Source organism: Rhipicephalus sanguineus, chromosome 4 (assembly GCF_013339695.2).
Source record: "Rhipicephalus sanguineus isolate Rsan-2018 chromosome 4, BIME_Rsan_1.4, whole genome shotgun sequence".
Taxonomy (NCBI): Eukaryota; Metazoa; Arthropoda; class Arachnida; order Ixodida; family Ixodidae; genus Rhipicephalus; species Rhipicephalus sanguineus.
In genome coordinates, this window is record NC_051179.1 from 209,885,377 (window position 1) to 209,898,991 (window position 13,615).

The window sequence follows — 13,615 nt, forward strand, 5'->3', positions numbered from 1 at the left end:
CTCGCTCTGGGCCCTTATGATGTAAAGGCGCGTCTCTACGCCTTGGTTGTTAAACCTCCTGTAAATATGTAAATTAAACAGGTTTTCTTCTTGTACGCGTGAAGCGCCGCAAGAATCCTTCTTCGCCGGAACCTGTGGCAGCCTCAACCCCTCCTCGGTCACATCAACTGGTTGGCAGCGGCGGAATCGGTTCGTGTTCTTTCCTGGTACCGATGCTGGTGAGTGCTCACTTTCCGTAGAGATTCTACCAGGAGTTTTGGATAGATGGTGATGTTTATCCAAAGGGGTAGATTAGTTGCTGCTTTGTGAAGGATTGGGTTTTTTTAGAGGTACCTTCACGGCAGTTTGAGCAACGGAAGTCTGCACGGGGTGACCATGGATTTGAACAAATTGAGAAAACCGGATTTAGTGCTGTTGTGCGAGGAGCTGGGGATTGAGGTGGCGACTATACATAGAAAGCCACATTTAATACAGGCAGTTAAGGATTCTGGCGCGGATGAAGAGGAGCTTGCCGAGTGCTGGGAGCTAATTCAGGAGAGGATAAAAAGGGCACAAGAAGACGAAGAGCGAGAGACCATCAGGCGTAAAGCAGAAGCTGCAAGTCAAGAAAGGGAGCTGGAAAGACTGCGACTTGAGCTTCAGATCGTAAAAGCGAACGTGCCAGTAGTCAGGATGCAGAAAGTTAGGGATTCAGGATAGACCTTGCGAGAGTAACATTAAATGCGCGGCTGAGCTAGGTGATGAGTACAGCGTCCGTCGCCATTCAGAGAAAGCATGCGTTCGTCCACATAGCAAACTGCCTCACAAAGATGGCCCTGAAGGTCAAAACGATTCCTACAAGGAAGAGGTAGATTTGCCCCTGTATAGCTGCACTGAAGGAGCACAGAAAGGTTTTTGGCTACTGGTGGCCACATTCGTAAAGAAAGATTTGAGCTGGTGGCCGCCGATTCTGGTATACCGCCAATTGCGGTAACAGGCGTCACAATCAGGGCCGAAGACCAGGTGAATGACTCGGTGGTAAAGAACGATAAATTGACTTCTCGGTTTAGTGCAGTTGCCATTTTTTCGAGTGAGCAGAAAAAGAGCGCGCAATCACTCGTCAATGGAGAAAGTATACAGTCGGATGTGCTGTCGTCAATATACAGAAATGTTGATGGGCAGGACGGCCAAAATAGAACGGTCAGTTGTAGGGAGCACTATGATAAAGCTGGAGAAAGCGACATAGGAGAAAATAACAGATTGTCAGTGCACAGCTGCTTCAGCGGCGAGCAAGCTGATGCATTTTCTGTGGTGTCTGGGGTTTCAGAGGGTACTTCCTCAAAGGTATTTTGTCTTTTATATTTTGAGCCAGAGGAAGGCGTTCGCATGCAGGTAGGGGTCGTTCGGACGCTCCTGTCTCCATTGGACCGGAGACAAGTCCTTCGGTTTGGATACCCTCTTTCCTGCACCGCGGATAGAAATTGTGTGAAGCGTCCGGCTCTTTCATGCGGATTTGGAAACACGCGTTTCAAAGAGCACACTTTAAAGCGTCTTTCTGTTTCGGGTCTGGCCAGTATGTGAAAAGTTCCACTCGTCTGGTTTGGGATGCTATCACTTAATCAGCTGGTCACCACCATGCAGGCTTCACTAGTGCAGTAAATTAGGAAAGGAGCCTTGCAACAATTTACACCTGGTGGAACTCGGGAAAGCTGGGAGCTCTCAGCGTTGGTATTGGGCATGTGTGTACTGTTCAAGCCAGGCAGACGTCCAGCTACGCCTACTGCAGGGTCCCACAGTGGAGCACGAAGGACACGACGAACAAGCCACTAGCCACCTTTCCGCTGCGCTTCGTATCATCGTCGTCTGGTGGACGACCAGGCAAGGGCGACCGGGCGTCTGCAGCTGTGGACGGCCCCATGTTGGGACCGAGCGTGTGTTTGTGTGCTGTGGATCGGGGCGACGCCAATGTGTGCCTAATGTGCAACCTTCTGTGTGGTGTGCGTCTCTGTTGTGGTGGACAACCACTGTGATGCCTACGGACACGTACAACGGTCACTTCAGGGAGCAGCGCCACTGCAGCCCTTACGTGACCTCTTCGGGCGGCGGACGAGCTGTTGTAACCGGCAATACAAGGAACCGGCCTGCAAGGGACGCTCATCAGCGTACCTGCCATACGCTGTCCGCGTTCCACAGGAACGCGGGAAATCACCTGGTGCGCTGCGAGGAACGCGCATCGGCGGGCCTGTTATACGCAGTCAGCGTCTAGCGCGTGCTCGGACCGAGATAAAAGGAGCGCGTCGGGTGTGCGCTGGGGACTCACTGGCCTTCGCTCGCCCTCTCGTCTCGCTCTGGGCCCTTATGATGTAAAGGCGCGTCTCTACGCCTTGGTTGTTAAACCTCCTGTAAATATGTAAATTAAACAGGTTTTCTTCTTGTACGTGTGAAGCGCCGCAAGAATCCTTCTTCGCCGGAACCTGTGGCAGCCTCAACCCCTCCTCGGTCACATCACCGACCAATGTATCCAATGACCACATCTCTTTCTCTAACTTTCTTTCTTATGGCAGTTTGTCCTGTACTTATACATTATATTACCCTATACTTGGTTGCTATCTTCCTTGATCTTTTTCTGCAATCTGCATTCACCACGGTGCAGCGCCTCCTTACGCCACTTTGAGGTCAGAATACTTATGCCATTGAGCCTTGTGCTCAGAACCGATGTGCTCTCTCGGTTCAAGAAATGCGTACGGAGCGTTAACTTTCATGTCCACCGTACTAAGTGTTTATTATATTTACTAGGCAAGAGAAAAAGGAGCAGTAAGCTTGCCAATGAGGCTCAGAGGGTCGTTATCATTACAAATGGCCCTAAATACGAATCTTAACTGGAGTGCTTATTTGGGCCGGTTGGTACATGTTCAACGAAACGAGAGACAGCGCGAAACACAGGGCAGTGAAAGAGACGGCGCTTGGTCCGTCACTTCCACTGTCCTGTGTTTCGCGTTGTTTCTCGTTTCGTTGAACGAATCTTAAAGGGGTCATGAAGCACCCCTTGGGCTGATTGAAAAAACACATCCCGCGGAAAGCTGACACGGCTATGAACTGCTCTGCCAAATATTACAGTCGTGCGCGCCGCGTAATGGCCACAAGCGGAGCGCGAAGTTGCCGTTTCCCCAGGCACCCTCTTTTCAAACAGAGGCCGGTTCTCACTCTCGTCGGTGGGCGGGGCGTCTGTCCGCTGTACGTCGCAAAGACATAGCATGCTTATTGGCCGATAGCCGACGTAAATCGAGAGCGGCGTTCGGATCAGATGCGCTTCTTGCCGCGGAATGCCGCCACTTGCCGGCGCCGCACTCGCGCAAGCGAATCACAGCGGGAGAGCGATCGCCTTTCATGACGCGAACTGGCGTAACTTCTTTCCCCCATGCCATCCCTCCCTGTCTAGCTTCCAGTGCGCTCGTCGGCACGAGAAAAGAGAGAAAGCGCTGGGAGCGTGGCCAAACCCCCGTAACTCCGCTGATTCTTGACGGATTCGAGAAATTTTTGCGGCAATCGATTCGGGAGGCAGTACACTCCGATACTGAGGCCATTAGATCATTACTTGGAAAAGTGGTTCATGACCCCTTTAACCTCGCTTTACAAGCCACATTTACAAGCTTCAAAGATATCGACGTCACTCTATTTAAGGTAATCTTGTGTCGTACTCTGAATTTCGAGTGAAATTTTCATTCATTCCTAGGAATGAAATTGTATAACAGATGAAGTTCGAAAATAAGTAAAAAACAATACAGTATAGGTAGTACTATACTTGACGTGTTTACCCATTAATGTGGATGCGGAGACAACCCCCGGCCATGGCGTGGTAGGCAACGTAACGCAGCTTAGGATGCGGACCATAGGCTCTCATTGAAGAGAAGCCTTATGTTCTTCAGTCTACATTCACTCACGAATAACTTTCCTAGTGCTCTTCGTGACTTCGTTCTTTGCTGGCTTAATGGCGTAGTAGCTAATAGAAATCGGCCTCCTCGGTCCTCCTAGCTATCGTCCATGCATAAATCATAGTGGAGCATTTGGTCTAGAATGCAGAAACCGTCAAGACGCCTCCAGGAACTAAAAGAACGCCATAAGGGGAACGCTGTCACTACGTCAGTCGAATCGGCTACTCAATTTAAGATTTTGTTTATCTGCTTGCCTGTAGCTAATGAGCAGTCTGTTAATGATATCATTAATGATATTAACGACAATAAAGAACATACATAGTTTTATATCTTTTGTCAAAGATTCAAGCTTCGTGCAACATTATCGGCGTAATTTCATTCTCTGCGCAGGTCATGCAGCCACAAGGACCGCGAATGGACCGGTGTTGGGGCGTAGCCGGAACTTCCTGCGTGGCAGCCTTCTTCACAGTGGTAGTGATGACCAACTCGGGATTCATATACGTATCTTTCATAGAGGAATTTGACGTCGACCGAGAGTCAGCGTCCTGGCCCTCCAGCGTGCTGTCGATTGTAGCGCACTCGTCTGGTTGGTAAAATTGGTGGCACGTCACGACGCGCTATTTTGGCTCCGTATTTACCTCTTGCGCAAATTTTATTCCTTAACGATGGCGTTCTCGTTAGAAAATTGTGCTGTACATCATCTATGCTGGAGGCGGGAATTAGTTCGTCTCCATGAATATTTGACTGCCACGACACCTCCTGAAGGCGAAGGAAAATAATTTGTATATTTACGTGGTCTCGCTTGAATGAAGGGATGGTGTTGTATACATGTAGACGAACACTGCGTCTCGTTTCGCGGCCCTGTAGGGCGTGTGACATGTTTTTTCAGGATCAACACTACCTTGCGGTAAGGTTCCTCCCAAGCATTGCCTTTTAACTCATACCCAGAAAGAGATTTCAACAACATATGCCAGCTCGACCGACAAAGTTAAGGGGATGAGGCCAAGATATTGGTGCGATTTTAGAACAGGCACTCATTGCGGCACTTCATAAAGGGACATCTTTTTATTTAACTTATGCCGTAGGGCATACTGGCGCCAATAAAAAAACAAAGGGACATGGCGCGGCATCGTGGTGGACAGGTGGAAGGGAAGCGAAAGACAGAAGAAAAGGCAGAAAAAGGCCACCTTATGAAGATGAGTGCTCACACCACCGATCGCAAGGTCGGCATGCCTGTCTCCTCTTTATAATGGTCAAGTAAAGACGACGTCGAAGTGCCGAATCCTATAAAGCATACACTTGCTGGTCTTGGTTTTACTTGGAGTGGAGGGCGAAAAGGTTCTGCAGAAGCCATCGCAAAGGGGTCCATAATGTATGTGCATATGGACGACAGTAATAATCTTTAGTAGAAGTATCGCAAGTACAACTTGTCTCGTCGCCGCAAACTTGAAAATGACTAATATTTTGTAAAATATATTAATGGCAGTGTGAGTTTAATGTAGATTGCCACGTACGCTTGAAGAACTCAAAATATTCCGAGAAAGCGAACTTTAAGGGGTTCACTGATGCTCTACCTAGTCATATTAGTACTATTAGTCAGTCCAATCTAGATCTCTAAATGTAAGAAATGTCGCCTAGTAATATAAACATATGACAAGTTCATGGCGTACACATTTCGCTCTGCATTCTCTGCAGGTCTTCTGGTATCACTAGGTCAAGGCCACCTGTCCGTTTTCCAGATGGGAATGTTTGGCAGCGTCTTCCTCTGGGCTGGGCTACTGGGTGCCGTGTTTGCACCAAACATGACGTGCATGACATTGACAGTCGGCCTCCTTCACGGTATGTAATTAAGTTGGTGTTGCAGCCGGACTTTATATCAATGTAATCTCTTCGTTGTAGAATGAGAAACCGCAAAAAAAGTAATGATAAAGCTCAAACAAAATTATTTCTTATAAATTTTCTATTAGCAACTGTCAGAGAACAACAGTTTTTTTCTTGCGTTGCACATGTCTGATGTCTTTGTTTAGTGTACAAAACACAAGCGTTAACTTTTTCCACTTTCGCAACACTAGAAAGCATTGCGCAGCCGCCAACTGCAACTTTCACAAGCAGCTTGAGAGAGTGATTGTCGATTCAATAGGAGAATAGAAACAACTAAAGGCATGTAAATGAATTGCTTTGAAGTTGCAAGATCACATACAAATTACCAAATCTTTAGAAATTTCGTAAAATTCAATAAAAGTCATATTCTGACCACTATGCAATACAAGCGTAATGAACCTTTCACGGAAACATGAAATACAGCATTTGATGACTTCAGCAATCTTTACGAAGAGTTATTAGGTTTATTCGATGAGGGAAAGATGTATATTTTGTTCTGGTTGTTGAATGAGGTCAGTACCGTTCTATAGCGCGTAAATCTATACAATCTAAATTCGTGGCTTGCGCCTCCGTTCAACAAGCGAAGGAAGAACTTCCTACTAGTGATGAAAATGCTAAATATATCCATATTTCAGTGCAGCTTCCTCTACTACTCAAATGAAACCCTCAGAGATTCTCGACGTCAATCTTATGTATCATGACTGTCAGCACCTTTTTTTATGATAAACGACGCTGTAATTAAGCATGCTGTTATGGTTTCGAATGTGTTTAAATCATACTTCCAAGGTGTTTTCAACGCTGATAATGGATGGATGGAAACAACTTTATTGAAAGTGTATATATAAAATATATATATATATATATATATATATATATATATATATATATATATATATATATAAGAAATGAAGCGGGCACACGTACGAGAAAGCAATATATAATGTCTAGCGTGTCGGCCGTGGCACGGCCGAAACGTCACACATAAAGTATTGCTTTCTCGTACGTGTACCCGCTTGTTTTCTGATACGTGCCGGATCCACTGAAATTTTCCACTGAATATATACATACGTATTCATCTTATGTTCGCTTCACTTCACGCAGGGATCGGCGTTGGTGTGGTGTGCATAACTCTGATCATCGTGGTGATGATGTACTTCGACAAGTACCGGGGCATAGCCAGCGGCATGAAGTTTGCTGGATATTCGATGTGCTCCCTGCTGTACCCAATAATACTCACGTCTCTCAAAGACGCATACGGCTTCAGAGGAGCTCTGCTCGTGTGCGCCGCCCTTACCATGAACGTCACAGCGTTGTCACTACTTCTCAAGGAACCGCCATGGCAAACGGGCGAGCGAAACAAAACACATGAAAATACACCGCCTGTCACTAAATACACATCAAGTTCAAACAGCTTGGAAACTATATCGGCGCCACGAGAATTTCGCGGAGCACCTGTGCACAGCATTCATAAGAGCGTGGCGTTGCCCGGTACTCCTGTGTCACTGCAAGCGGAGACGCTGGAAAACCTTTGCAGCAGTAGGATAGATATTGCTGCTACGAGCGCCAGCCTACCCAACAACGCAAGGCATACTGTTCTGGTGACTAGCCCACTACAATCTGAGACCGAGAAATCACGACCGACGGTAGCTTTGCAAACGCCCAACTCGGTGCCAATGTATGACAGTACAGCGCATCTTTTTCCGAAAGACTCAAGCATGTGTACAGAAAAGGCGGCTCGGTTAAAGACTGTTGGAATGTGCGAACTACCTGCAAAAGAACCGTGCCCTCGGCGATCGTCAAAGGGCTTTAGCATGTTCCAGCAGCTTGTGCAACTTTTAGCGGCGCCAAGGTTCTACGCAGTTGTGCTCGCTGTTGTCGCGATCGACTACACTGTGGCCGTCTTTCCAGCAACAATTGTAGATTACGCTCTTGACAAGGGATCTGCCCGCCGTCATGCGGACCTTTCGGTTTCTTACTGCGCTCCGGCAGAAATAATGGGACGCATCGCGCTTCCTTTCATTGCTGACAGCGGACTGGTGAGCCGGACGACGCTAGTGTCTGCTAACTTCTTCCTACTTGGCGGGACATTTATTGTTCTACCGGCGACGTCTTCATTTTTATCATATATACTAGTGTGCGCTTGCTCCACGATGCTGTTGGGATGCCTGATGAGCCTGAAGCCCGTCGTCATCGCCGACTACTTCGGCATTGATGCCGTGGCAACAGCATGGGGATTTGCTGGCATAACGCTGCTGCCTCTACTGTTGTGCAGCCCTGCCATAACTGGTGAGTACCAAGAGAGAGGTGACGTCGATACAACGACACGGCATGTGTAAAGAGTAATTTCCAGTAAATTGGCTACTGCTCGGCATAAGCATATAAACAAAAGCATTCATGACACTGGGCAAATGCTGAGAAGACGAGGACAGATAAGAGGCTTCACACACACGAGCGCTGACTTGTAGCAATATTTTATTGGAAAACAAATATATGACAAAAAACCGTGACACATCACATGTGTGCCGTCTGCACAAAATTCCTATCATGCCATATATGAGGTTGCTTGTTTTCGAATAATACATTGCTGTAAGTCAGCGCTCGTGTGCATCAGGCCTGTTCTCTGTCCTTGTCTTCTGCGCATTTTACCTGTGTCATGACACACCAACAAACCCAGACTGTTACCTTAGTGAAAAGCTTACACTTTGTGTACCGTAAGGATTTTAGCCACGTGCTACGTATGCGGTGCACACAGACGCGTTATATTTGTTATCCCTTACGTACTAGGCACACACACGCACATGCACACACACACTGCACATTAGTATTAGTAAGTGCCCTTGGAAAAGGAGTAACAAACTTGCTTTGTGCACTTATAGACTGAAATGGATGCAGGAAGCACGCCTACCATATTCCCTACATCTCGTTATGTGTGACATAGCTGCTGGCAATGTTATTAAGCTACATAACTGTGTTGTCAATCAATGACCTTCGATGACTGGAGAAATGCAAAGCCTTTCCAATTCCGTGTCTGAGCAGACTGCAGTGTTCACGATGTACGCTCACACATGCGTTTAGGGATGAAAGAAAGAAGTAAATTGTGTGCAATTTGATAGCCAGGAGAGCAAGAAAGAAACAGTAAGAGAAAAGAAAAGTGCTCAAGGCATATTGAAAATTTTTTGTCGTCGTCTTATGAAGCTCACCGCAGTGTTTGATGGTCCAGGTAAGTTTAAATAAGGTGACCTCAGACAGCAGGAAATCAAGGCTTCTTAGTGTGCAGCGGCTGCAAAATGGAAGCACCGAGAGCAGTGTAACGTTACGTTTTCGTTTCTTGTAATAGTAGCAGACTTCGCCGAGAATCCCACGTGACTTGCCGAGAAATGTCGTGCGGCACCACACAAATTCGCGGAAACTAATATCTGCTTCCCCTCTATCCCCCTTTCCTCGGAACTGCCTCCAAACCCGTGGCGGGGCGTTGCGCCCGCCGCATTTCTGGTGCCACCGGCTTTGAATGTCCGCTACATAGTTTCGGGGTCTGCCATTGTGGATAGTTGAGGTGACGCGAGCGTTGGCCGCGTCAGCAGTTTCATGACGCTCGCTGGCTGTGTGCTTTTGCGCCGCGATCATTTACGACTCGGGCCGTTCGTGCATCTTGCTTTGTTGCTCGAATACTTCAAGAACAAGTCCCGCAACATTGCTCTGGCTTCGAAAGAAGGACAGGTGAGCGTGCCGTTTGCATGGCGGCTTTCATTATGCCATTTCGTGTTCATTATTCGCTCTTATGCACTGAGCAACACTTATTGTTTTCAAAAATGGCTAATTTGAAAAAAGTACGATGTTGCGCTTGTATCATTGTACAAACAAGCAGGGGACATAATTCACATGAGAAGTATATAGTTCGTTCCACTTTTACAAAGATTATAGAACCGCGTGCTTGAATGTGTGCTTTGCATTTGTCTCCGGCTAATCAATCGCCATCGCATAAAACCGCGTTTATGAGACTCTAGGTCCATGTATTAGAGCTCTCAGCGCACAGAGCCGAAGACACGAGCTCACTTTTGTATTATTCAGCTGCGAACTTTTATCACTGGAACTTATGATTGTCACTTTTCTTCAGGATGGAAGCGATTTTGAAGTATTCCGGAAAGCCAGAGCTGGTGTGTTTCCCCAGGGAAAAGCCGAAGAACAGCAGAATCGGGGCATTTCAAGGACATATGGCATGAATCATTTGACCACTGCCGTTAATTTTCTGAGCGTTCATCACCCCAAATTTTATAAAAATTAAGGTTTTCGGAAACGACGTCAATAATGTGTTGTCATTAGTAGTTGTGTTATATGTGAAATTCATTTCGGCATCTTGTGGCGCATACGTGGGCGCGCAGTTGTGGACAACGCTGCGCGCACGCAAATAAACACATAAGAAAAAAAGCACTGCGTCCGCACGTGCGGCGGACAAGCAATAACAGTGCGCGGCATAGCGCGCGCTCTTGTACAGATGCACACACACAACAAGACGCGACAAGCAAAGAAAAAAGCGCGGAGCGTGCGGGAATGGAGGGGTAGAGGCGCCGCGAGGCTGCTGTACCTGTCGCCATTATGACGTACACCATGTGCGCCGCCATCCCAAATCAACTATTCATAAGCTTGGCAAAGATTGTGTTAGCACCCCGTCAATATCGCTGACTAACAAAGAACTGGCGTACCTCGACGGTACTGTACCTGCGCATGCGAGATTTTTGGTTTCGTATGAAAGTGTATAAATATGTGTGATCCGGATTCAAATAAATCATTTGTTGAATGTTAGCGCCTGTGTATGTGTTCTACATTCTTTTCCCGTCTTCATAATTCTGCGCTAAACACTTCAGATATGAAAAATCGTTGAACAGGGAATGCCGCTTGGGCCAGCATTTCGGCAAGTGGACTTGACGTCCTCTAGGAAGCTTCTCATATGCTGTCTCGACGTTGGCTCCTGCGACGTTGCCTGCTCAAAGATTTCTGATCACGATACACGGTACTGACACTTACCTGATGGTCATGAACACTATGGCCACTCTTGCGCAAAACGTGTTTTGGATAGGGAATGACAAAAGAGGAACATTCACATTCGGTTCGTGATAATGCATTGGGATAATTAAAAAAAAAACAATGTGCAATGCATAGAAAACGTAACTGGTGTTCTATTTGAGCAACATAATGAATGCCAATGAAAGACAGATTACGGTCGCGGTTGGACATCATTAAAGCGCGTGGTAATGTAATAAATATCCGCAGTGACGCGAATGAATGCCAATGAAAGACATTACGGTCGCGGTTGGACATCATTAAAGCGCGTGGTAATGTAATAAATATCCGCAGTGACGCGATGCGCAAAGTATAAAGCTGATAATGATGAATGCACGCAGAAATGTTCTGCGGCAAGTTATTTCTTCCCTTTCTCTTTTCTTCACAGGTTATTTTCGTGATACGAAAGGTACCTACGATGGACTCTACCAGCTACAAGCAGGAATACATGGTTGCGTCGGCGGTATTTTCGGAATCTTAAGCGTCTTGGACTACAAACGACAAAAACAGCGGGGCAAACTCACTCACGTGGGCTGAATCATACTTAGTGAATATTGTCACAAGGTGTCGTACAGTAAAAGCTCTTAATTTCGGCCGTTGTTGAGTCAGAAAATTGGATCGGATGTGTTTTCTTGTCACGGTAAGCATATGCATTGTTTAACGGCATCCAAATCTCGTTAATTCTGTTAAGTGTGTCACATCTGGGCGCAACACAGTTAATTAGTGCGATTCTCAGAGCATGCCGCTCGCGAAGCGCCGCAAATGTGCGGCACGAAAGAGCGAAAAAGGCGTTCGCAGACAACTGAAACGAGGCAGCGCCGTCCGCATCGCTAACGTCATAAGTGCGTCGACGGTATGGCCACTCGCGCTTCTTTTATTTTGATGTATTCGGGTTTTGACCAGCAATAGCGGTTAACAACGCTCGACGCTGACCGCGCCGCAGTGTTCGAGAAGCTTCGCGAGTGTAGTAGATCGTTTTGTTAAGATTGCACGCAGGACGCGAATAGTCTAGACTATTTCAGTGCTTGCGCGACAACCAGTGATGAGACTGGAAAGTTCGATGCGTGATGTATAAAAGACTGCGCATCGCAGTCATGATCAGTTGATCGACGGTCGACGCTCTGTTCGCCGCTATCAGTGTATTGCTGTAGTTTGACTTTCAGTTTCCCGGCCACAAGTTCGGCCAAATAAACAGTTTCATCTTTGACGTGCTGATTGCTACCTTCGTCGACGTCACGACCACGTGACAGTATGATCGGCAACATCGTAACTGCGTTGGCCCTCCCTGCCCTAATGGGGAACCCTGCGTACGCCTACGTATCTGACTATGCTGCCAGAGTATCGAAGACTCCTAAAACGTTAACGCCTCTTTTGTACAGGAACTACGCCGTCACCACTCACCGGTTATCTTCAGAACATCAGAGGATCAAATTCGGAAATAAATAATTCACTTACGTATCACAGACGTGGATAACTGGGTGATTTGGTATGCTTTCATCGTCACAACAGACGAAGTGCAGCAAAAGACGGTACAAAAGAAAGAGCGGAACCAGGCGCGCTTTGTAATTTTATTGAAAGTACCTTGTCCTTTTCTTTGTAGTGTCCAATATTTTATTGTGGTTAATGTAATTGGAACAAGACAACGTTCGCTTACATTTCGAAGACCACAAGGCATTTCTCAACTCACGCGCTGCTGTATGTGTCTTGACCTCGCAAAATAAAGACATTTATTGAACAATTAAAAAAAAATACCCGGTTCGTCCAGCGCACTTGCTTTGCTCCCCGAGAGCAAAGCAAATTTCACAGTTACTCTCTCTGTTATTTGCCGCAGACGTTACAATAGCCACTAGACGCCGCAGTGGCAAAGTGCTTACGATGCTGAAAAGTGCTAACGATGCTCGACTACTGACCCGAAGGTCGCGGAATCGAATCCGGTCCGCGTCAGTCGCGTTTTGATGGGCGAGAAATGCATAGAGGCATCTGTCTTTAGATTGAGGTGCACGATAAAGAAGCGCGGGTGGTCGAAATTTACGGAACTACCCACTACGGCACACCACATAATAATGTCGTGGTTTTGACACGTAAAATCACAGAAATTATTATCATTCTAGTAACCATTTCACTCAATGCGGATCCTCAATTATATTGCGGCAGATATTCCGCCGACAGTTGTCGCATCCGTGTGGTGTGCATCTAGAGGACTGACAAGAGCAATGCTCTTATGTGCGCGAACTTGAAAGAGAGAGCGCAAAAAAGACACAGACAAAAGAAAGAAACGAACGTACGCACACCGGCGCCAGTGTGTGTACGTTTGTTTCTTTCTATTGTCCGTGTCTTTTTTGCGCTCTCTCTTTCAGGTATGCTGAACCAACAAGCCCTCATCGCCGCCTTATGTGCGCGTCGATGTCAGAATCATCTGTAGACGAGTGGCTTCAAGTTGACGTGGGCGGTGCGATCCTGCGAAATTGTTCTGTCTTGGCGTGCAACCGGATGTGACTACTGTGCTGGAATACACGGTGAGCTACAGCGGCGCATGGTTGTGCAATGAAAGCTCTTCGCCAAGTCCTTTAAGTCGGTTTTCCTTTTTGCTGTTACGTATTTAATAACTGCCGTTTATTAGTGTGAAATACGGCCTGCTGTAAAAATTACTTCAGTCACACTCGCGGAGTTCTTAGATACTCTGGGAAAATTATTATCAGCGTCATGACTACCGAAATGGTACGTTTCATTTATTGTAAAAATGAGAGGATGCGGATTCCACGTTT

General features: G+C 46.8%; 1 protein-coding gene across 1 annotated transcript; it reads left to right on the forward strand.

Annotated features, from left to right (window-relative positions):
* The first annotated feature begins 7,408 nt into the window (after positions 1-7,408).
* On the forward strand, positions 7,409-11,440 carry LOC119389184 (monocarboxylate transporter 10-like). Its single transcript, XM_037656391.2, has 2 exons — positions 7,409-8,078; positions 11,239-11,440. Exons 1-2 carry the CDS (start codon positions 7,466-7,468, stop codon positions 11,385-11,387), a joined length of 762 nt encoding a protein of 253 aa, XP_037512319.1. The 5' UTR covers positions 7,409-7,465; the 3' UTR covers positions 11,388-11,440.
* Positions 11,441-13,615: the final 2,175 nt, after the last annotated feature.